This window comes from Mytilus edulis, chromosome 3 (genome assembly GCF_963676685.1).
Source record: "Mytilus edulis chromosome 3, xbMytEdul2.2, whole genome shotgun sequence".
Taxonomy (NCBI): Eukaryota; Metazoa; Mollusca; class Bivalvia; order Mytilida; family Mytilidae; genus Mytilus; species Mytilus edulis.
Window position 1 is genome coordinate 8,422,428 of NC_092346.1, and position 26,859 is coordinate 8,449,286.

General features: G+C 32.4%; 1 protein-coding gene across 1 annotated transcript; it reads left to right on the forward strand.

Annotated features, from left to right (window-relative positions):
• The first annotated feature begins 4,022 nt into the window (after window positions 1–4,022).
• On the forward strand, window positions 4,023–24,894 carry LOC139515733 (serine palmitoyltransferase 2-like). The gene is made up of 13 exons (XM_071305405.1): window positions 4,023–4,937; window positions 8,559–8,735; window positions 9,226–9,380; window positions 10,670–10,815; window positions 13,893–14,017; window positions 14,806–14,899; window positions 17,588–17,693; window positions 18,586–18,805; window positions 20,619–20,745; window positions 21,928–22,063; window positions 23,027–23,156; window positions 23,651–23,737; window positions 24,653–24,894. Exons 1-12 carry the CDS (start codon window positions 4,809–4,811, stop codon window positions 23,714–23,716), a joined length of 1,611 nt encoding a protein of 536 aa, XP_071161506.1. The 5' UTR covers window positions 4,023–4,808; the 3' UTR covers window positions 23,717–23,737; window positions 24,653–24,894.
• The last annotated feature ends 1,965 nt before the right edge of the window (window positions 24,895–26,859 follow it).

Consider the following 26,859-nt stretch of genomic DNA (forward strand, 5'->3'; position numbering starts at 1 on the left):
TGTGCACAATCTTTCACAAAGCCGCCGTACGAACATTAGAATATTTCAATTAAAAAAGGAAAATCCAGTGTTGCGTTTTTATGGTCCGTCAGTATATGTCTGAATTTAAGATGAATATAAGAAGCATATGTGAAACGCATTTAAAACATTTACAGGTGAATAAACGTTGTTATTTTATAAATATACACTTCATTGTAATCACGGTTCAGATGTCTGAATAAATATAAGTTTATCTTTATATAGCAAATGATAAAGTTTTCTGAGGCTTGTCACGCAAACAGACAAAACATATGCATAGACTCAAACGGGAATCCCGGATACCACATACATATATACTTTAATATCGATAGATTAACTTAAAATGACAATGCGTATTTGTTTTTGCGCATCATAATACATGATGCGTATAAAAACAAATACACACTGTCATGTAAGTTTCTCCTTTAAACGTTAACGATTAGATAAAGTCACGGGTATATTATATCCAACGTAATGGAGAATCTGAATGAGGGCCCTTCACCTCTGCATTCTTGATTTTTTATGTTATTTTTCTCTATTCGTTAAATTTAAATGCGCCCTTATTCTCTATTCTTTAAATTTTAGTGCGCCCTTATTCTCTATTCTTTATATTTTAGTACCCCATTATTCTCTATTCTTTATATTTTAGTGCGCCCTTATTTTCTATTCTTTATATTTTAGTGCGCCCTTATTCTCTATTCTTTATATTTTAGTGCGCCCTTATTCTCTATTCTTTATACTTTAGCACCAAATTTTTCTCTATTATATATTTTTACCTGTATTCTGCACCTTTTGCTGATATTTGGCTTTTCTGTAAACCCAATCCATACCCCCTGGTAATGCGATCAGAAGTAACACGTGTAAACTGCGAGTTCCCGTTTCTACAGTCGGAAACATGCTTCAATTGCCAACTTTCAGTTAAGCACTGTAAGGTCCCTGCATGAAGGACAAGGACATTTTTTTTTGGGGGGGGGGGGATAACTATAAAGTGCAACACATGCACTACCGCATACAGGAAACAGATCTTAAAAGATAAAATTATGATAAGATTTAAATCGGTAGGCTAACCGTGTTATCTTTAACAAGCTAGTTTTTCACCTTAAGCTGATACAACAAGGCAACGGTTTATTTGTTTTGTACCCAATTTTTAACTTATAAGAAATCGGTCAATTCATTAATTTGTTGTTGGTTTTAAAGCGTTTTTCCAATTTCACATGAACCGGCTTATATATTCGATTTCATGGCCAGTCTATTTTTTTCTTTATATATTACACAGAGATATTAATACGTTTGTTCTTATTTTTTGTTTCGTACGTGGAAACGGGATTTTTAGCTCCTTTGTGCTAAGAATTACTCCTTTTGCGCCAATACTATACGGGAATAGCTTTTCAAAATACATTTAGTATCTTTAGCTCCATTTTTGTCTTTTATAAGTCTTAGATTGTGTTATTTAAAAAAAAATCACTTCCTCTCCCTTTTAATATAATTAAATGCATGTAGGTAAAATGTCACAACAATACTTGAATGTTCCATCTGCAAATATACATCTTCTGTATTAAAGCAAAGGAATTTAAACATGTGCTTCATAACCAGGAATAACAATGCCACTTCCACTATCGTTTACTAAAACAAAGTCTCCATCTTAGTTTGTTACGATTCCATCTTTATTAAAATTTTCTTGAAACTAAGCCTTGTACAGGTTCCCTATTTCTTCGAAAATGTATTGTCTATATAAAAAAGAAGATGTGCTATGATTGCCAATGAGACCAAAATGACACTATAGGTCACCGTACGGCCTTCAACAAAGCCCATACCGCATAGTCAGCTATAAAAGGCCCCGATAAGACAATGTAAAACAATTCAAACGAGAAAACTAACGGCCTTATTTATATAAAAAAATGAACGAAAAACAAATATGTAACACATAAACAAACGACAACCACTGAATTACAGGCTCCTGACTTGGGACAGGCACATACATAAATAATGTGGCGGGGTTAAACATGTTAGCGGGATTCCAACCATCCCCCTAAATTGGCCGGACAGTGGTATAACAGTACAACATAAGAACGAACTATGAAAATCAGTTGAAAAAGGCTTAACTCATCAGATGGACAAAAATACAAGTGGACGTGGCCGGGTACTTATACATCCCGACACAAAAAGACACAATGAACAGATCTGAGAGTACTCGCAGTTATCTAGTACATTTCAAATCATATCTTTTCAGATTATCATCTTCAAAATGAATAGTATACCTTCGAAAATATGATATGATACACTTTTTTTTAATGCATATTCATCTTTAGACCCATTTATTACATGTACATTATACTTTTTAACTTGTACCTAAAATTATTTTGATTTATTAAATTTGATAATTATGTGTAGAGGTACAGTGGTGCAAATGAATTTGTATATTAGCACAATTTTCACCTTTGAAAACTATAATATTTGGCACAAAATTATTATCTCAAAAATAACAATTGGTGCTAAAGAACTGCTGCCGAGGAAAACTTTTCGATTGTGTTAGAGAGTAGTTATACGATGTACCTTAACAGAAAATATACATTTGGTATGGTTTCAATTATCATTTCAAAGCATGGACGACCCAAGCTGAATACGGGTTTGCTCTTTTGTTGAACACAAGACAAGACAAATACTTTATTAAAGTCTCACCACTTGTTACATATAAAATATACAGCTTTTTAAAACACAAATTAACAACAAGAGCCACTCTATAAAGAGTTATGAGAGACTATAAAACAATTTTTTTAAAAATTATAATACAAATACAACTTAGGTCAACTATCATGAATATAAAAAACATTTTCGCTTTATTAAAATTTCATAGCAGATTTTGGCAGTATAAAATACCATATTTCCATTTGTAAAAAGAAATATAAATTTCTCATTATCAGACATATGTAAAAAATTCTCATCAACAATACTAGCATGGTTAAAAATAACATTACGAATATCTGAATATACAGGACAGTTTAACAAAACATGTTTTTCATCTTCAACGTCATCAGTACAGTTAAAACATAATCTATTTTCAATATCAATATTCTCATAACGACCAGTTTCAATTCTGATGGGTGCTACACCACATCTAAATTTTGCTAAAGCACTCCTGTATCTACCTGGTATATTAGAACATTAAAAACTTTTATGCCCTTTTTATTGAAATACAATAAGCAATTAGAACTAAAAAAGGCTATCTAGTATTCTTTGATATTAATAAGAAATGAAGGAACGAGCAAACTGGGACCAATAGAGAAATTTTCTTAGTCATGTTAATCCCAGGTGCAACAAATTGTCATGAAATGAAAAAAAATACATGAATATGTATGAATCACTTAGTTTCGCGGGATTGTTTTACCATAAGTTTGAACAACAATGCAAACGAGACATCCTATATATTAACCTTGAAGGCTTTTGGTTCTACTTTGACGAGCAGCGGTATACTATTCATTTAAAGTGCATGCGCTTTGATGCATGTTATCTCTGTTTTATTTATCTCTAGTGTAAAATTGAGAATGGAAATGGGGAATGTGTCAAAGAGACAACAACCCGACCAAATAAAAAACAACAGCAGAGGGTCACCAACAGGTCTTCAATGTAACGAGAAATTCCCGCACCCGGAGGCGTCCTTCAGCTGGCCCCTAAACAAATGTAATATACTAGTCCAGTGATAATGAACGCCATACTAATTTCCAAATTGTACACAAGAAACTAAAATTAAAACAATACAAGACTAACAAAGGCTAGAGGCTCCTGACTTGGGACAGGCGCAAAAATGTGTTTAAATTTTTGTATATACTCTTATTACGTATGCATGGGTTTCACTTGTTTAATTGGTTCTTGTTCTTATTGGATGCGATAAACAAATACTAGTTTATATATGCTGCCCCTTTATTCCCTTTCCTCGAAAATCGGAATTCTGGGACAGAATATATACATGATATAAACTAATGTCATTGTACTAAAATCGTATCGATAAGAAAATTTACTTACAAAATTTAAACATAAAAACGAAAAAATATAATAAAAAAGCGGTTTACATGCACTCAGGCGCCTGTAAGTTTGAGAATCACTTCAAAGTTTAGAAATGATTGTATTCTATTATGATTTAAAATCTGGTATGTGTATGTACATACAAATTCATGATCAGACGTACATGAGCTAATTTTTTACAATTATAGGCATTCTGATATGATAATCCAATTTTCGTTTTTATTGTTTGTATATCATGCCATAATTTTATATTGTTAAAGTATTTAAATATCAGTGCAAATTTCTATACGGTTGAATCGATTACTCTTATGTAAGGAGTTGTTATTCTATGTTTACCTTCTCAACCGCCTGAGATCGATTGTTTCAACTTTGACGTAGGGACGAACTCAATGTTGACCTCTACAGGTATCCGAAATTAAAAGATTTACAACGACTTAAAAATAATACCTTTATTTCTATGATTATACAATTATCATTTTATTGTACGACACGTAACAATCCTATATTTGTGACCTTAAAATCACAAAATTTAATAGTGCGTACAATTTGATAACTATTCAGAGTCGGATCAGTTTACGGAAAAAGATATTTAAGTCAAAAGTAATAGAAATTGTTATGTTTGAGTGAACGCCCAGACGGAAGACAAACACCTTATCTAAAAGGTTTTTTTTTTTTTAAATTCTTTATGCCTAATTTTTCATTATATGAAGTGCTTTCCGTGTGCATATATAGGACGGTTATAAGTTGACATAACACGCTAACAACGAGAAATGAAACAAGAAAATGAAACCGGATCTTTGTTTAAACATTGTGTTCACGATGAAGAAGGAGAAACAATCCCTAGATATAATGGAAAGTACCCCCAGGAAAATGGACACACCTGTAATGGTAACACCAAGGTTAGTTGCTATACATATTTGTTTTTACTACAAGTACAATGCATAGAAAAAATAAATATTTCTCTTGAAAAGAAACTCTCGAAAAGAGTGCAGATGTACCCCAAAAAAAAAATAAACAGGGGTGGATCAAGGATTTTTGAAAGGGTGTGGGGGTCAGAGGCGAATTTAGAGGCCCCCCCCCCCGGGCCAATTTTGTAGGATTTTTTTGATTATTAAGGAATAACTGAAGCATTACTGGAGCAGACCTACTCTAAGGAAGTCAGTGCTCCCACTCCCTGTATGAAAATTCATGGATCCGCCACTGGGGTTGGGGTGGTAGGGGTGGGGTTAGGGTGATTCGTGATATCGTCAACAACAATACTTATACAAAAATGCATAGTTGTTGAAAACCCCTTTACTTTTTAAATTTTAATTTTAGTACCACCATCCTTTCCTCAAAAAGTCGTTTGCTATACAATAATTTACATTAAACGAATTTTACATTTATTCTCACAGAGAACGTGTGTGTGATTCGGAATTTTACATAAGTAGTCAAAAGTAGCACTCATTTCAAATTTAATTCATTGGAAAGTATAATAATACAACCACTCAACCCCATAGTTTAGTGCCTTTGTTATATAGTCTATAGTTTGTTCAATATTTGTTTGTATAAATCTCTTTAAATTAAAAGAGAGAACAAAAAGGCAAAATAGGAAATTAAATACCATAGAAAAATCTTCAAAATGTAGTTTTTGATGGAAACCAATGTTTGTTTCACTCGAATGTGGCATGAAATCTTTCTTTCTTCCATGCACTATAGCTACTGTCATACACTAAATCGCATTTTCTATTGTCGTTCATTTTCTGTTTAAAAAAACCAATAACAAATAATGAATTGTATCGGGTACAAACAAATACGATCGGAAAGAAAAGCCCTTATACAGTGTCGTAATCTTGATATTACGTATACAAAGCAAAGTACGACAAACTTTTATAAAATTTGAAACCTAATCCTCAGCGACATTTATTTTTAACCACGTGTATGGCACGCCGTTTTTATATTTATTCAAATTTGAAGAAATCTTATTTATTTAACAAGATATCTTTAATTGTTATAAGATATCTTATTTAATTTGAAAGTAAATAAGATATCTCTATTAGTTTATAAGATATCTCTATTAGTTTATAAGATATCTCTATAAGTTAATAAGATATCTCTATTAATTAATAAGATATCTTATAAAGTATATAAGATATATTATTTCTTTATAAAGATATCTTTTAAATACATACTTTATAAGATATCTTATTAATTAAAAGAGATATGTTATAAACTAATAGATATATCTTATTAACTTATGGAGATATCTTATATATTAAATGAGATATCTTTATAACCAATTGAATAAGATATCTCTATAAGTTAATAAGATATCTCTAAAAGTTTATAAGATATCTCTATTAGTTTATAAGATATCTCTATAAGTTAATAAGATATATCTATAAGTTAATAAGATATCTCTAAAATTTTATAAGATATCTCTATTAGTTTATAAGATATCTCTATAAGTTAATAAGATATCTCTATTAATTAATAAGATATCTTATAAAGTATATAAGATATCTTACTTCTTTATAAAGATATCTTTTAAATGCATACTTTATAAGATATCTTATTAATTGATAGAGATATCTTATAAACTAATAGAGATATCTTATTAATTAATAGAGATATCTTATAAACTAATAGAGATATCTTATTAACTTATGGAGATATCTTATTAAGTAAATAAGATATCTCTATTATTAACTATATAACAGATATCTTATATAGTTAATAAGATATCTTATATAGTTAATAAGATATCTTATATAGTTAATAAGATATCTTATAAATTAATAGAGATATCTTATATTTTAAATAAGATATCTTATATTTTAAATAAGATATCTTATATATTTAATAAGATATCTTTATAAACATTTTAATAAGATATCTTATTTAATATATAAGATATCTTATTTAATAAATCAGATATCTCAATTAATATATAAGATATCTCATTTTGTTATTAAGATATCCAATAAGTTTATAAGATATCTTATTTAACTAAATAAGATATCTCGAAATTGAATAAATATAATAACGGCGTGCCATACACGTGATCGTTGTTTTGCGAGTCGGATGTCGTATTTTAAAGAAGTTAAAATTTTATTATTTATCATTTTGCATTTTCTTGAATCTACTGATGTGTAGCCAAATTTATGAATATACGTAGATAAAAAAAAGTCACGGAGACAGTTACCCAACCCCACGAATAAGTAATAGACGTTACATCTACAGTTAATGTAATTTCATGCTATTTTGTCCTGTTGAGATATGTGTTTCCGCAGTCCTTCGTTGTCAGACGAAAAGATGTGTACTTAATTCAATCTGAACTAATTAGAAGATGACTTAAAAAAGGGTGATATTTTTTTTTATTTATAACATTTATTTCTAAAGCTGTTACATTATCATTGCATTCACTAACTAGCAGACCCCTCAAACAACACCCCCAACCACAAAACAAAAACAAAAACAAAAACACAAAACCAAACTGAAAACACACAAGAAATCTAAAACCAAACAAACATACAAACAAACACAAAATCACACGAAAACAATTCAAATATAAAAGAACAATAAACGAAATAAACCAAGGCAAAACAAAAACCTGATATATACCGAACATCAAATATCACATTTGAACTTGACTAAGATCTATCCTTTGTTTACGTATCAAACTTATCACGCATTCGTATGATGGTTTATAGAATACATAATAATGGACCCGAACCCTCACATATGAATGAAAAGTAAAATCACAAAAATACTGAACTCCGAAGAAAATTGAAAACGGAAAGTCCCTATTCAAATGGCAAAATCAAATGATAAAACACATCAAACGAATGGACAGCAACTGTTACAATGATAGTCCTGACTTTGTGCAGGCATTTTCAAATGTAGAAAATGGTGGATTGAACCTGGTTTTATAGCGCTAAACCTCTCACTTGTATGACAGTCGCATCGAATTCCATTATATTTACAACGATGCGTGAACAAAACAGACATAATAGGTAAAATTGCCAAAATAGGGCACAGCAGTCATCACCGTGTCGTGACAATCTCAATCAGAACAAAAAAAAAAATATTTAATGATGGACATTAAATAAATAAGAGTCTTTTTTACTTGATGTTTTGGATTGCTGATAAACCGTTACGTATCAGACATAAATACTACATATATATATACATACTTTTCACCAATCTGTTTATAAAATCCATATCTATCAGAAATCGGTTACTCGAAGTCATATGGGCATAACGAAATCAGTGATCTTCATTTTAATTACATTGCACTTTTGACTAGTGCATGTAGTTAACCATCCGATTGTTTTAGTAAAATTCATTGTATATATATTTGTTTAGGGGCCAGCTGAAAGACGCCTCCGGGTTCGGGAATTTCTCGCTGCATTGAAGACCTGTTGGTGACCTTCTGTTGTTGTCTGTTTTATGGTCGGGTTGTTTGTTGGTGACCTTCTGTTGTTTTCTCTTTGACACATTCCCCATTTCCATTCTCAATTTTATTGATAAAATTCCAGGTATCTTCTTCACACCATGAGATTTCCTTTGATGAGACGTTTGAAGAGACTCCACTCATGGCAGCCATTATGACTTATCTGTCTTATGGATTAATGGTAGTTATAGGACACATAAGAGACTTTTTACGAAGTATTGGAATAGAAAAAGAAAAGACGTGTACAGAACCGAAACTTCCAGTTAGTACTTTGAATAAGACCAAAAAGTTGATGGTATATAGATGGAGGATCCTTAATTTTTGTATTTTAGATATTTAAAGGCATTTTTCTTTATTAAAAAAGAAGAAGCTTATACTGTTAAATCCGAACATATAAAATGTTCACAACCTTAAAGGACAAATGCATCAATTGATAAACATTTAATAACCTCAGAGGAGGTTCATAAACGTATTGATCACTGCAATATAAAATCCATAAACTGATAAAACAGAAGGACAACTTACGATACTATTAGAATAATAAATACATTAACAGTTTATAAATTATAGAAATTTTCACAAAGAAAATACTATGGAAAATTTGTTTATTATCCATAAACCATTTCCAAGATTTATCCAATAGCAAATATTTCCTACTTTTTGGACATTATTTTTGATGATGAATTGCATCTACTACGACATAATCACAGGACATGTTCGATCAAAATTTAGCATATGCATATTTATTACAGGGATTTGTACCCTTATATCAAAGCTGGGAAAATTTCTACACACGAAATTTATACCGGCGGGTGCGAGACTGTTGGAATAGACCAATATGTAGTAATCCAGGAGCTACAATGGACGTCCTAGAAAGAACATCAAAAGATCATTGGTGGGGCTGCGAGTATGTTCTCTTATTCTTAATTTCATTACATTGCATTACAACCAACGATATTCAAAGTTTATAATAAAAAATAAAATAAAAAAAAAAGTCATCATTTTTTATAGATGTACATTCGGAAAAGCCTAATCCAACTCGTACAAAATGCACTGTTTGAACATAACGATGTAATTTAAAAATTCGCATTTCTCCTCCTAGTTTTATAGGAATGTAAAAGCGTTTACCGTCTGTACATTTTAAGAACAAAGCTCTTCGAACTATGATTTACTTTGACAAAAAACCTTCTGAACGAAGCATTAAATTTAATGATACCCTCGTGGATCGAATATACATTGCAATACTATTATGGTGTATTTATAATGAATTTTGTATATATATGGGCACTATTTTCTTCCCATCGCCCATATTTTATTACAATTGACAACGTGTAGTGCCTGTAGTATAAAGAATTGCCCGTGAGCACAAAACCAATATAATTGTAAGAAACATATGCTATTTCTGTAATAGTAAAACAAAAGATATTCGATATTCATTCTAAAATAAACTTTTATTTTTAAAATTTCACTACATTCATTCTGTAGTAGGTTATATGGACACGAAGAGAAAAGAATTGAAAGAGAAACAAACACTTAACAATGTCAACAAACACCATATGATACGAACCATTAAGGTGGTACCTAACACTACAGGGAGATAACTCTGTAATGTCAGCTTAACGTTTTAATTACGTTGTGTTGTAAAGGGAATATTAAGCTTCTCAATGATCAAAATTGGTGTTTGTCAAACTGCTATATAACCAGTGTAATTTTTCTGACAAAACGGTTGGTTTTAAATTTTAGAAATTTTTATATTTTTGTTAAAGGGTCAAAGTAAATACTTTGACAAAATTTTATGAAAATTAAACGAGCCAAATTAATTTTAGTGAAAGTGTTGGGTACCACCTTAAGAAACAATCTTTACGATAAGTACTCTGTTGGCTTTGATACAGCAATGTTTTCTTGTATCTTTTTCTTAGAATAACAGGCAAAAAACACACCGTGATAAATCTAAGATCTTACGATAAGTGTCTCTGTTCAGTGCCTTTGATTTAGCAACGTATTTTTGTATCTTTTTCTTAGAATAACAGGCAAAAAGCACACCGTAATCTATTTAAGATCTTACAAAAGAGGGGCGAAAGATACCAGAGGAACAGTCAAACGCATAGATTGAAAATAAACCGACAACGCTATAAGTGTCTCTATTCAGTGTTGTCATTGATTCAACAATATATCCTTGTATTTTTTTCTTCTTAGAATAACAGGCAAAAAACACACCGTAATAAATCTAGGATCTTACAACTATTTGGGATTCTCTGATTGTAAAGGACCTTGTGCTGAAGCTGCTGCAAAAACAACACAAACGTGCGGTATTGCTACCTGTGGCAGCCGACAGGAACTAGGTATGTTTCATTAGAAAATAATTGCTGGGTATTTAAGGGATACTAAAGTTGACCCTGTGTTTAAAAAAACATTGTTTCACCTTTTGATATATATAACTCATGCACCTTGACATTTCAAGGCTCATCTTATTTTTTTTCATATTCATGGAGATAGACACACAACTCTTATATAAGTCTGATAATGTTTATGTAAATGAACCGTGAGAAGGTAAAAATCTACATTTTGAACATGTTTGCATGTGTCAATTTTTCTCTTTATATAAAGGAGTTTTTAAGGGGATAAACAAACTTGCACTTGACCCCTATGTCATATTTTTGGCCATGACAGCCATGCTGGTTGGCAGGCGGAATCAACGGACACATTTTGTTAACTTGACATCCTTGTATTGAATATGGCCAAGTTTTGTTAAATTTGGCTCACAGGGGCTTGTTTAGTGGGTTTTACGAGGTTTTTACTGTCGATGGCGGTCGCTATATATATCCTATATTAAAACCCTCGTCTGAACCACCAAACAAGCCCCTGTGTTTGACTCAGTAGTTTAAGAGGAGCATTTTTTTTGTAACAGTTTACGAACAACCGACAAGGACGACGGACGCCAAGAGATAAGACAAGATCAATTGGTCCTCCGCTCTATTGACTTTTGCATACATTATTGACTTATTATAACTTTATCATATACGAATTGATTTACAATATCAAATACATAGAGAAATGGCATTTTGTAAAATAAATATTAATGTTACGCTTCGCATGCTTTTTATGACAGAAACATCATGCATTATGAATCTTGAGTTAAAAGACAAATTAAAAAAACCTTCTAAATGCTTTTATTAACGCAAATTGTATACTAACTTCATTATACCTACGTTTAAATTGCATTTATTGAAAGGACCAAAGAATTATTAAAAATTTGTATTCAAATATGTTGTTGGATATCACTAAGCACCAAACAAATACATTTATCTCATATATTCAAATATGTTGTTGGATATCACTAAGCACCAAACAAATACATTTACTTTGTACTTTATGAATTATAAAATTGCGTTCGTTAATTCAAATATTCTGGATGATGGGAGTTTATAACGACCTTGAGCTGCTAAACAGCCCTCGCTCGGTCGGCTGTCAATCAACTATTATAGTCCACATGCCAATGTCATCAGCCAAAGTCTTTTAAGAACTCATCGCATTGTTATTTCGACTAATAAGTTAACTTATATAATCTTGAGTGTTTGTTTCATGATAAATATTAAAAGTAAAACAAACTAGACTTGCTACCCAATTAAGCCTGGAAATATTTCTACGAGTGATCTGAGTTGTCCAAATACTTAATTGTTAGCCTGTCGACTCCAATCTTATTTGACAAGGATTGTCAGGTTGCATGTCGAAGGTAAGTAGTTCTCTCTCGGCAATCCGGCTTCCTCCACTATTAAAACTGACCGCCACGAAAGAGCCAATAGAGCTGAAAGTGGTGTTAAACTACAACAATCGATCAATCTAAATAAGGTTGGTCTTGCTACAAAATATATCAATGTTTCAAATTAGTCGTTATTATTTGAAAGTCATCTGTTTACGAAGTAATAAAAACTATGTGCAGACGATTGTTATTGAAATATTTTGCATCCAAACGTTTCATCTAATTGATTATTACTAGCTTAACGCTTAGTGACAATTCTTTCATGGATTTTTAGGAAGAGAACAAAAATAATAATTGATATATTAATAGGAAGGTTTGTTAGTAAGCATAATCGGGGTGAAAGCTAGGACATTTTGAATGCTGCTGGAAATAAATAACATTGGTTTGTTCGATAAGGGTGTATGTTTTGCTTGTCAACATGTAACAGACACCTAAAAGAGTTGTTGAAGGGGTTAACTTACAGAGAGCACGACACTCTCACTACACGAGGCATCGGGTTTAACGTCCTCATTTCTACCGAACGTGACTGAGTATTTGTATATACTGCACACCAAACTGCACCACACTGTATTACGGATTTTACCGCCGGAGGCAGAATTCCAGGGATGCCCATATATCTTCACTCCTGTCAATCATTTAGATTTCATTTAAAAACGATCTCTTTGATGCGACTGTCATACAAGTGAGAGGTTTAGCTAGCTGTAAATCCAGGTTCAATCCACCCTTTTCTACATAAGAAAATGCCTATATCAAGTCAGGAATATAAACGTTGTTATCCATTCGTTTGATGTGTTTGAGCTTTTGATTTTGCCATTTGATATAGGAACTTCCGTTTTGAATTTTCCTCGGAGTTCTGTATTTTTGTAATTTTACTTTTGGATATTACATGTATTTTGTATAAAGATAGTTTCACGTTTCATTGTTACGTTTTGTTCGAAATAGCAAGAATAAAGCTTAGTTTGTAGTGAATAAGCTTAGAGTGTATTAAAGATAAGATGGCTGACATGACAAACACTCATCTGTAAGATGAATTTAAGGTTACAACTTTGATATGTCCATTGAGTATATTGGCACATGCTATGTATTTCCTTACATTAGAATAGAGTGAAATATCTGAGTTAATCATGCATCTTTGATTGGTTGCCTTGTCAGGGTAAATGGACCCATGTACATAATACCTTATGAACAAAAACGATGACCAGAATTATATACATGGATAATGTTGAAATTCAGACTCCCTAGTATGATATAGTTGTTATTCGGGCTTCACAGGAGATATGACCTCGTATTCCCTGTCAGTGCCCTATATTCCCTTTGCCTGGAAGCTAATGATTTAGAATAACTCTGGCACAGAATATGAGCCTAGATCCCCTGGTAAAAATTTCATAGTACCCATAAACAATGTGATATAATTGTAATATCATTCGATCATTGGATAGTTATTTAAACAGACAACTAAAAGAAACAGTCGCATTTCTGACTTTTTACAGGCATTCAAAAGAATAAAGGCCGCAATTAATCTTTTCAAGCTTTTTGCATTCGAAATATGAAAATCAGAAATACTCGATCGATCACGTGTACTACTCCAAAGATTTATCACTTTTACACCCTTTTATGAAATGATCATCGATCAATATGCGCATCTTTTGTATATTTTAGGGTACTTAGATATTCATAAGAAGTTAGATACATTAGTAGCGGAGTTTTTAGGTGTTGATGCAGCTATAACCATACCAATGGGGTTTGCTACTAATTCAATGAACATTCCCTGTTTGGTAGGAAAGGTAAGCATATGTTATAATTGAAATGTAAGCATATGTAATTATTGAAAGGTATCTAAAATAAAGACAACGCTTATTATACCGCTGTTCGAAAGTCATAAATTGATTGAGAGAAAACAAATCCGGGTTACAAAGTAAAACTGACGGAAACTCATCAAATATACGAGGAAATCCTGGCCATATAAACTATGGAATATATTTTTATAAATCAAATCCAAATAGAATTTGTAGCATATCAATTTTCATTTAATTTTTGACAAATACCAGAAGTTTAAAATAAGTTAAAATCGTAAGTGGACAGAAATTTTGATTGTTTGATTTATTGTTGAACGATAAGTTTCTGATTTAATTACCAAAGGGTACAATTGTTTCTAAAAGTGCCCAACTGTTTATCAAAGGGTGCAACTGTTTTACAGAAATGCTAGTTTTGAATTTTACTTGTGGTACCTGCTATGGTCATCTTTAATTATCTAAGAGAATTCGGTCTAAATAATGATGTCAAAGTCATCTGACGTTCTAAAGGTTTCAAATATTTCATGTGTACAAAGTTGATATTCATAATTTAGGATTGATTTATAGACGACTTTTATTTAAGATTCGGGACGATTACGAATTTGACATCTTATTATTAAAGACACCTTTCCACTGTCGACCACTAAATGTATTTTGTATAATTTTGATTGCGGCCTTATTGACGTATATCCAACAATGGCGTTTGTCCACTCTGGTTAGAGTATAGAAATTAAATGACGCGAAGTTTGTTTAAACAACTGTATGTTTATATATTTCAGGGTTGTCTTATTTTAAGTGACGAACTAAATCACAGCTCATTGATTTTAGGAGCAAGGTTGTCGGGGGCTTCAATTAGAACTTTTAAGCATAATAGTAAGTAATACATACACGGTAATAAACATCTTATAATTACATTTTAAAAAAATCAACCCTCTTGAATATCACGGTGGATTCATTAATATTCGTTGGATACAAATTTTCGTGGATATCGTGGGTACAGATAAACCACGATATTAAATGTTCAACGAATAACACATTTTCTATAGGCTTGTATGCAGACCTCGGCAAAAACCACGAAATTAAATATCCACGAACCTGCAAGTTTTCCCTTATCTACGAAAATTTGTACTCACAAAACTAAATGAATCTACAGTACCTTTCCTTTTGTATGCTCGTCGTCAATTCTTTAAAACAAACATAAAAACTTAATACAAATCAAAACGATAGAAGAACTAAACAAGTAAGAAGAATATAAAGATTATGAAGCGAAGACAATTCATAGTGGATAGAAACATTCTTATTCAATTAATTTCACCCACACTGGTGCACATTCTTACAAATATGAAATAGAACAGAACCAGCTGGATTTCCGGATTCTATTTAGGAATGTAGGATGAACCGTACAAGACAATTAATTTATGCTCTCCTTAAAAGCACTCCAGTGACAAGAAGATCACACACCAAATATAGTTGATCACTGCTAAGAAACTGAGACAAAGACGTAACCTTCATCCATCTGATCGATGAAATTAGGTCAAGGTCAGCTGAACCTTAAAGACGCGTAGATCTTGCAAGGATCGCACAAACCGAATATATTTTTCCTTTTGAGAATTTCGCATGATTTTCAGTTTTAAACAGGCATTGACAATTACAAGAGTATAATTAAAGTACCGAACTCCAAAGTAAATTCAAAAAGGGGGAATTCCATAAATAAAGATGGTAGTATGCTGCTTTTCGAAAGTCATACATAGATTGAAACTGATCATAATCAGCGTAGTAAAGTCTATCAACATACGAAACGAATGGACATAACTGTCATACTCCTCAAAATATCGAAAGTTTCTTTTATAGTATTATAAAACTGAAATAAATTATTATTCAACCGAATACCTATCTTGGCAAAACATACTTGTAGTAAGAGTTATCAACTAGAAATGAAGGTTTATTTCTGTATACGCGGCACGCGAAAGAGAAAAATCGCATGCATAAACAGGAAATCAATAATCACCTGAACAAACTAACAGTAAATGAAGTTTTAAACACAATTTTAGATACAGAAGTAGGAAATTTGAATTCAATTAACAGGAAAGTTCAAAAGTGAAACAATTTTTTTTTCGGGATATGATTTAAACTTGTTAGTATAGTTTGAATCATTTATTAAATATTGCAGGCAAAAAGTAAAATCACAAAAATACGGAACTCCAAGGTACATTCAAAACGGAAAGTCATTGATAAAATGGCAAATAAAGGGGATACGGCAAACTGCTATTACCGATAAAAAGTTTACAATTTTGTCGAGAATCGATTCGAAATTTCTGTTCAAACAGGTCGGAGTGTTTGGGCCTTTTTGATAGCATAGACACATAGTAATCTGACCGTGGGTTGCCACATTGAATTTGTATATATAAATTCTTGTTTTCGTTTTATTTTATATCCATAATGCTTGCCTGTATTTCAACATTTAATTAATTTCAATGGTAGTGTTGTACATGGTATTGTTGGTTGCCTGGAAAATAACGGAACTATGTTTGGACAACCACAATCTCTTTTTGTGTCAACACGATTTTTGCACTAGTCTATTGGAGACTATCAGTGGCAAATATTTAACGCATTTCCAGGACAAAACAAATTTGCTCAACACGAGATTTAACGTCCCCGGTCTGACCGAACGTGATTGAGAATTTAGGAACCCAGAATATTCAAAACGGACGCCGTTTTTTAATATTCTTTTTCTCTATTTCAAAATCGGTTGACAGAATGTTTGGGGACTTAAAACATAATTACCTACTAAACATCGATTATATATATGAAATAAATTTGGATTACGCACATCGGACTAACAATTGGGGATGTAGTACTGATAAACTGATAAACTGTAGGACCAGTGGGATGTCAAAATTAATAGTATGAGCATGACTTATGTGCATCGGAACAAGAGGGTGAAGAACGTCGGAACCACCCAGACTTCAACAATATCGCGGTACACGGACAATCATTTATTAGTTTCACAGACAATACATTTGAGCAGTTTTGTGGTGCACAGACAATACTTTGATCACTTTCGTGGTACACAGACAATACTTTGATCACTTTTGTGATGCATAGATAAAACTTATAAGTTTCGGGGTACACAGACAATACGTTGATAAATTTCGTAGTACACATACACCACGTTGATCAGTTTCGTGGTACACATACAATACGTTGATTAGTTTCGTGGTACACATACAATATGTTGATAAGTTTCGTAATATGTTTCGAGCTACAGAGACAATACGTTAATCAGTTTCGTGGTACACATACAGTACGTTCATCAGTTTCGTGGTACACAGATAATACGTTGATTAGTTTGGTGGTACAAGGACAATACGCTGATATTCAGTTTCTTGGTATACAGAAAATACGTTGATCAGTTTCATGGTTCACATTCAAAAACTTGAGCGGTTTCGTGGAACACAGACAATAACATCAGGATGAATAATTGTTTTACAAAATTTTAAATGTTCGGTCTTGGTAACATTGTTGTGTACATTGCTTAAACTTTATGTCATACTACTTCAGATATGATAGACTTAGAGAATAAGTTAAAATCAGCTGTTATTGAAGGACGACCGCAGATAAGTCGACCTTGGAAGAAAATTATCATCCTTATTGAAGGTGTTTACAGGTAAAGGCTGTTTCTTCTATTCCCTGACCTCTTCAAGCATATTGTTTTTTTTGTACACATTACTGGCTTTTTAAATGGCTAAATGTATACAGTTAATTTAAAACGATGTTAAAAACTCTGCACACCCCACCAACTTAAAGTCTGATCTTATATTAAACAACTTATTTTTCAAACTAATTATTTATTTAGTTTAAGACGATTGCCAACATCTATAAAAGCTTTCCATATTATTTTTTACGATTATCTGAGGCGGATTCAGATTTTGAAACAATGCTTTAGTCATGTGGCACTTGTCACTGGATATTATGTTAAATATCAACCAATGCTTATAGATTATCGTTGATCATCTCAACGAGATTGATTTTCTCGCTTGAGCCGGTCACTGCGAAAGCGAGAAATGCAATTGAGTTGAGACGACCAATGATAATCTGTTTATCGCTATTTTACTTTTGACGACGTTGTCACTTTCATATCAATTTCGTTATCAACGCCACGTGCTTGCATAGTTTCTGGCGATAATTTTCCATCTCAAGCGAGTAGCATGATATGAAAATTATCACAAAAAAGATGAAAGGAAAAATGCACAAAATAGCGATAAATGCATTTATCATGATTCATAGGGATGTTTTACCTGTTGCAGAACAGCTCAGTTTTTCTCCTTTTATTCCTTTTGTTTCTTATGGAGTTAGGACATCGGAACTGAATTCAGCATTACTATTGATATTGAAATATTGAAAATTTATTACTTATGATTTTTATGGTGTTTTTTTCATAGATACTGTTTTGTTTTGTTTTATTTTGTTATTTATTGTTTGTTTGAACTTGTATTGCCACAAACACAATAAATGTTTAATGCCAATACAAAAACCCACTCTTGTGTATAATTATACAGTATGGAAGGATCAATTATACGTCTACCAGAAGTCATCCAATTAAAGAAGAAATACAAAGCCTATGTATACTTAGACGAAGCTCACAGTATTGGTGCTATAGGTAACAGTGGTAGAGGTGTAGTAGATCATTTTGGACTGGATCCTAAGGACGTGGATGTAATGATGGGAACATTTACTAAAAGTTTTGGTGCTGCTGGGGGATATATAGCAGGCAATAAGGTAAAGGATAAAAATACTGCTAACCAAAATCCCCCCCCCCCCCCCCCCCGATTCTTTTTTTTTTAATTCGCTCTTTCTAGCACATTTCACGACGATTTGAATTCGCGATTTTCAAATTTACTTGATGTTGTTTAATAAGGATAGAGCTATGTTTTATATATTCGCGACGATTGATGTTTGCGTTATTTTTCAACTCCGGAAAATATATCCGATGGCGGTAATTGGGACCAAGTTTCGTCCTTAAAACAAGAGGATTATATATACGTTTCAAAAAGAGGTCCATGTCTGTGGTGTCCTTTACTGTTGTTAAAGGAATTCAAGATTAGATATACGTCTCGAAAAATAGGTCACTGCTTGTGCTGTCGTTAAAGGAAGATGACCGTTGTCAATCTGGGGTTAACATGTAATAATGTACTTTTATGTTATTTATTTATGCGTATATCTGTGCTGAGTGTTCTTGCATTTGTTGTACAGCATTCCTGTCACCTGGTGTCGTCATTTTAGCAATATATTTTAACATTGTCATATAAGCGGGAGTTTGGCCAGCCATAAAACAATGTTCGACCCACTAATATTCTGTTGAAATATTCTGAAACAAGTCAGGAATATGGCAGTTGTTATCAAATAGTCAGTTTCTGTATATGTTGGCGTTGTTTTTTTTGTACTTCAGTGTTTCTATTGTTCCGTTTTGTTCCTTGTATAGTTGATGTGTTTTTCTCGATTTGAGTTGGAACCCGGATTTGGTTTCTCTCAATCGATTGATGAATTTTGAACAGCGGTATACTATAGGATCTAAAAAACACAAAACTAAGACATATCAATAAACAAATAAAAGAAACCCAAGATTTTCCTAAGATTAAAAATATATTGAGATATTTCGAGTCGACTGTGAGTAGAAAAACGCCAAGTTTACTGTTGATAGTTAGTGACTTGTACACTATGAAGCCGCTTTTTTCAAGAATTAAATTTTCATCCTCAACTTTATGGTATTCGTCTTTTGTTGACTTTGTCTTTGGATGTTTATACATCGATGTTGATACTTGGAAACTTTGTGTTGACAGATTTATCTTCATACTGCGCGAGTATTCATTACTTTTTCTCGGTTCAATTAGATTTATCGCTCTTTAGCTTTCGTTATATTTAGATATTGAATATATTCCGAACGACGACAATAAAATTTTTGTAAAAAGTGTTTAAATATTTGTATGTTTCTGTTCTAATTGAGATTGTGACACAGTGATGACTGCTGTACCACTATTTTGACAATTTTACCTATTATATCTGTTTTTTTCACGCATCGTTGTAAATATAATGGAATTTGATGCGACTGTCATACATTCAAGTGAGAGGTTAAGCTATAAAACCAAGTTTAATCCACCATTTTTCTACATTTGAAAATTCCTGTACCAAGTCAGGAATATGACAGTTGTTTTCCATTCGTTTGATGTGTTTTATCATTGGTTTGCAATATGATTAGAGACTTTTCTTTTTGAATTTTTCTCGGAGTTTAGTATTTTTGTGATTTTACTTTTTAATAATAATACCGAACTCCAATATAAATTCAAAAAGTAAAATAAAGAAAACCTCGCCACGATATAGCCTTTTTGTGTTTATGCGGCGTAAAGCAACCAACAATCAATCAAAAGGAGAAAGTTTGTTACCCCTGACAAACAAATCCCCACAGAAACGCACGTTTAATGCACCAAATTCACATTTAATGATATGATTTTGAATTCCATGTGAAGTTATAATTTTTCTTTTGTCAATCTATAGGTCCCAATTGACTTATGATTATATTTGTTTTTCTTTGTAGAAATTAATACATTACCTAAGACTTAACTCGCATGCATCAGTGTATTCTAGTTCTATGCCGCCTGCAGTAACACAACAAATAATCTCATCAATGTTAATAATAATGGGCAAAGACGGAACCACAGAAGGTACGTGTAGAATAAAATTGAGAATGGAAATTGGGAATGTGCCAAAGAGACATCAACCCGACCATATAACAGACAACAACAGAAGGTCACCAATAGGTCTGCAATGCAGCGAGAAATTCCCGCACCCGGAGGCGTCCTTCAGCTGGCCTCATATAAATATATATACTAGTTCAGTGATAATGAACATCACAACATATTATTACATGATTTAATGTTAAAGTAATGGAAATTCCCATGATAACTGAAATAGTTAATATCTTTTAATTTTATATGTGTTATACCAACACATTGTGAAATTACGGTTCGTTCAGAGGAATGTAAGTTATATATGTCTCTGATTTGTTCTATCTATCCATCACGAGTTGGTTGACCGTTATGGAATAACCGTTTCACAAATGATATCGGATATTTTCCTTACGTCGTAACTACAATCCCCTTCCCTTTCATGAATATGACCTACCGAATTAGACTATTTACCCGATTTGTAATCACATAAGCAACACGACGGGTGCCACATGTGGAGCAGGATCTGCTTACCCTTCCGGAGCACCTGAGATCACCCCTAGTTTTTGGTGGGGTTCGTGTTGTTTATTCTTTAGTTTTCTATGTTGTGTCGTGTGTACTATTGTTTTTCTGTTTGTCTTTTTTTATTTTTAGCCATGGCGTTGTCGGTTTGTTTTAGATTTATGAGTTTGACTGTCCCTTTGGTATCTTTCGTCCCTCTTTTATACTAGCTAGCTGTTTGTATATCCTTGTCTTACTTTATATGTTTTGCTTTGTCGGACTTGAAGTAACATTGTTTTAATTTTTAAGCTTTCTAGCTAAAAAATTGAAAACAACACGTTTAATAGTTTCTCAGTGCGTCCGAAGCGCTTTTCTGGATTTACCTTCATCAGGAACGCTCAAAGCCAAACATTTGAAATTCGAAGATGTATAAGTACCGTAAGCTTGGCTTGTTTGAAGGAAAGTTTTACAAACAAAAAATCGATAAAACATTAGTTGTAGGCGATATTTTCGAGACCAAAATTTGGGAAAAAATCAACTAATAGATAAACAGTTTATAAGATAGAAAAAATGACCATCACCAGAAAAATCAAAATCATCAAAGGGAAATCCTGCATCTAAGTTCAGTGAAACTACAATATTATATAAACTAAAAATAAAAAATCATTTTTATTCCAGGACAAAAAAGAATAAACCAGTTAAAATGGAATACACAGTATTTTCGGAGGAAATTAAAAGAAAGTGGTTTTATTATTTATGGAAATGATGATTCACCCGTAGTGCCTTTACTAATATTCCTACCATCTAAAGTGGCGTAAGTAAAAACTATTTACACATGTATTTTTGAAGAGGTTGGTACAGAAAGCTGAACACCGATCCAATGCTAGATCTCTTGTTAACTGTGTAAGAATGCACAACATTATTTGTTTTGATATAAAGTGAAGGATGTATTTAATTCATCAACATATGCGCAATGGTTAATATTTACAAGTTTGGATAATGGAATAATTCAAACGGTGAGTTTGTGCAGAAGTAAATACTAGTAAAGAGATACTACGGCTTGCTAAAAATAAACATTCATTACAAACGCCACGTGTAAAAAAGACAATAAAAAAATCATAAGTTAAAGCGAAAAAAAAACCTGCAATCCTGTAGCAAAAATATTAAAAGCATCGAAATGAGAATCCACTGTTTACATTCAATATATAGAAAACTACAGACTGAGCAACACGATCCCCACCAAACACAGGATTAATTTTAAAAAGGGGGACGAAAGATACCAGAGGAACAGTCAAACTCATAAATCGAAAATAAACTGACAACGCCATGGCTAAAAATGAAAAAGACCGAAAAACAATAGTACACACGACACAACATAGAAAACTAAAGAATAAGCGACACGAACCCCACTAAAAACTATGGGTGATCTCAGGGGTGATTAAAGTGCTAATGAAGGTAAAGCAGATCCTGCTCGTCATGTGACATCAGTTCGGATGCTCATGGCAAATTCAATGGGAAGTTTTACTCGACAATCGAAGAAAATAAGACTGGGTTTTGGCAACAACAATGGGAATATATCCGTGTTTGAGGGTCAAGAAAAAAGGATGAGTTTATATGTGTTGAAAGTGGAAACAGTTAATATGCGTGCTTTGCTTGTTACATGCAACCTTCAAACCCTAAGAAAGGTTTTGTAGTTTATTATATTATTTCCCAGGGCTATGAACAAAACGTATCTAGAAAGGGTCTAGGTTTTGTAATTTGTGATATTATCTTTCAGGGCTATGAACAGAACGTGTCTAGAGAAAGGGTTAGGTATTGTAGTTGTTGGTTTTCCCGCCACACCAATAATAGAATCACGTGCTAGACTTTGTTTATCAGCAGCTCATACTAAAGAAATGCTAGACAAGGTATGAATATTGCTTATTGAATACTAGTTTCTACACCAAGTCTTTGGTCAAAATATGACGAAATTTGTAAACGTTGCATTAGATCGATTTTCAAGTTCAGGGATATCTTTACCCTACATAAAGTTTTTGTGTAATCACTATATTTTCAATATCACCAACATAATTAAAAAAAATATAATTGTGAATAAAAAACTGTCAGTTATTTAATGTAACACATATCCTTCATAAATATCATGCAATTGACTAGGGTTAAATGGCATGTAAGGAATATTTCTTTTTTTACATTTTGAATTTTATTCACATTAACAGTCAAAGTTCAGTATTGTTCATAAATGGAAAGTGAAACAGCTCCACATATTTGTAACATCGCCATCGTTCGCGGTCTTTTGATGTCTTTTTTTTTTTATATAAATATCTAAGCCTATGAAAAAACACACAACAAGAATGTGTTGTGTGGCATTGTTTATCATTTCCCTTGTACTACTTTGTTTCAGGCATTAAAAATTATAAATGAATGTGGTGACATGTTCCGTATAAAATACTCAAAAAAGAAATGCTGAAAACGACAGTCAATTCCTAAGGTAATGATAATGATTATGATAGTATTTCATTGTTCTAGTTAGGTCTATATAAATATTGCATTTTGATATGAAAATTTGTTTCTGTTGCCAAAATATAAGAAGATTACAATGGAACAATTTAACTGCTTACCTTGAACAAACATAGACATTCCTATTTAAAAAAAAAAAAAAAAAAAAAAAAAAAAAAAAACCAACTTCCGATATTACGGATCACTGTCTTATAAAAACTAAATGAATTTGATAAGGATGAGAGGAGAGTCACTAATCTGCTATTTACTCATTTGTCACCATCAATGTATTTCAACAGGAATATACAGCGGGTTGCACTAATGGAGTATAGACTTCTGACACTTCGAGAGCACGCACTTGATTTAACCACAAGTTACACCTACAATCTTTTTTTCTGTGTCAAATCTTTTTTAGGACTGTTATTTTTCTGTTCGTTTGTTTTGGATCGATTTTTCTTAATTGAAAAGTTAGGTAACAAAAACCTTACTTGGACCTGGGAGAATAAAAACTCCACCAGTCATGAAATCGGCCCAATAGTTTTAACAATACTCATCATATATACCAGGGTTGAAAATTTGTATTTTGCCAGATGCGCGTTTCGTCTACAAAAGACTCACCAGTGACAATCTATAAAGGCACTTATAGTGTTGCTCTTGCATTAATGAAACATGGATTGCTTAGCTGGCTAACAATTTAGTCCCTTTACTTATAGCGATCTCATAATTAAGGTAAACATTTCAATTGATAGATCAAAGGTGAAGTATTGTTTATATAGTTTAAATATCTGTACAAGGTGACAGAAAACGCAAGAAAAAGTATAAAACACGCGAAAACTGTATATACTAGTTATTCAAAGGAAGAAAATTCGGCACTTCTAATGTTAATTTTTGTTAATTTTTTTTTCAGGTTCATGACGAGGCGTCACAATATGCAAAAGATGTGATAAACAAATATGATCAAATAACTGTGACCCTTTTGGTCTAAAGGCATTGTATGTTCTAGTTAATGAAACAAAATATGCCGCTTCGAAAACTATTTCAAGAAGGAATGAAAATAGCTTATTGTTTATGAAATATATATTTCGATTTTCTAATTGTTTAAAATGATATGTAACATTTGAGATTTTTTTTCCAAGAATAACAAAGAAATATGGTCTTTCATTGACTTTAAATATCCGACAGCAAATCCATGCCAAATAAAGAGTTATGGGTAACTGTGGTGGATGTATCAACATGTGTTGGAAAAAGTTAACCTCCAAAATCAAAACATATGTTCTCGATAAAGAAAAACCCCTACTAAATACATCTACGTAACCGATCGGAATTAGATTACCACGATACCTGCATATTTAAGACATTTGCAACATCTGTAAATGCGATCCGTTGGTGACCTGTTGCAAAGCCAGCCTTCTGACTCTTACCTAAATGGTAAACTTATTTTCCAGTTGTGATTCAATTTCCTATCTTCTTTCCGGTCGTCCAACTTTTCTTTTCAGATCAAACTTTGTTGACTATCAATTTGTTCTTGTCTAGAATATGCATGAAATATGCAACAACAAAAAAAACAATAGCAAAACAACTTCTCTTTCTTTTTATTTAGGGTGGTGTGTGTATAAGTTTTATGTAGGATGGTGTGTGTATAAGTTTTATGTAGGGTGGTGTGTGTATAAGTTAGGGTGGTGTGTGCATAAGTTTTGTTTAATGTTCTATCGTTGGGTTAGATCCAGCGGAATTCAAAATGGGTTATTGCGATGGGTTGAAGATCGTGTTAATTCTGATGTTATGACACGAACACTGTTTGTATATAATGAGTACTAGTAACTTAATAATTTCAAATACTTTGTTTTATGTACTTCACATCATCCCACTTTACTTCGAGCAATGCATTGAATTAGTTGTGCATGTCTCTATTATAACCAATATTTCTAAAAAAAACCCAGACAGGACATGAAATACTAGTGTATTGATATCAGCTATCAAGTATCGTCCAATAATTGAAAAGATCTTCAATTAGGAAGTTTCCAGACAATCCTATACTGCATTCCTCAGTTCATTGTAATTAATTGAAACCTATACGAACATTTATTCCTATAGGTGGGTGCTCGGAATTCTTTTTTGACTTAGTACTCGGAGATTAAAATGTGTTCGAAATTCTTTCTTTTTTTCATTTGTTGATTTCTGAGTCTTGAGTACAATGATCGTACTCGAAAGTTTTATGACCGCAAGGGGTGAAGTCTGTGCTTCCTGATGTTCAGTGGTTGTCGTTTGTTGATATGGTTCATACATGTTTCTCGTTTTTCATATAGAATACACCGTTCTTTTTCCCGTTGGAATTGTTTAACACTAGTCATTTTTGGGGTCCTATATATAGCTTATTGTTCGGCGTGAACCAAGGCTCCGTGTTGAAGACCGTACTTTGACCTATAATGGTTTACTTTTACAAATTATGACTTGGATTGAGAGTTGTGTCATTGGCACTCATGACACTTCTTTTATCTATTCAGTACTGAATGAGGAAATAACACTTTATGATTATCGCGCCCTCTTTTGTATTTATCTATACTGGGAATGCCTCACGCCAATACTATGTGAGCCAATGATTCACATGTACTTGAAAAATGTGAGGAGGAATATGACCACAAAGTTCGTCAAATGACCCAGTTAGTAAATGTAAGGTCATCGGACGTCATATCGATCTTGGATTTCAATGGTCCTTATCCGCGGCAAAAAGAAGTTGGTTATGTACATCAAGACTAAATTCGATATATAAACTTAATGTATTAAAAATCAGCCCCAGAAACGAAATTTGATGTACACGGGCTATAATTATGTGCCACATAAAAATAAAAGCAAATCATTTTACTTAAATATAGCAAATATCGAACAAATATAACATAGCGAAAAAAGTACGGAGAACTTAGATTTCTGAAGTACGGGAAAAAAGACCATATGTTGTACTGTTACATGATCAACACCACGGGTTCCACTTGGGGAGTAGGATCTGCTTACCCTTTTTAATGGCAATCTCTTACATTTCCCATACTATGTTATTAAATATTAAAATAGTTCAAATAACACTATGCATCTCAGTTTGACGATCATTTTGATATCATG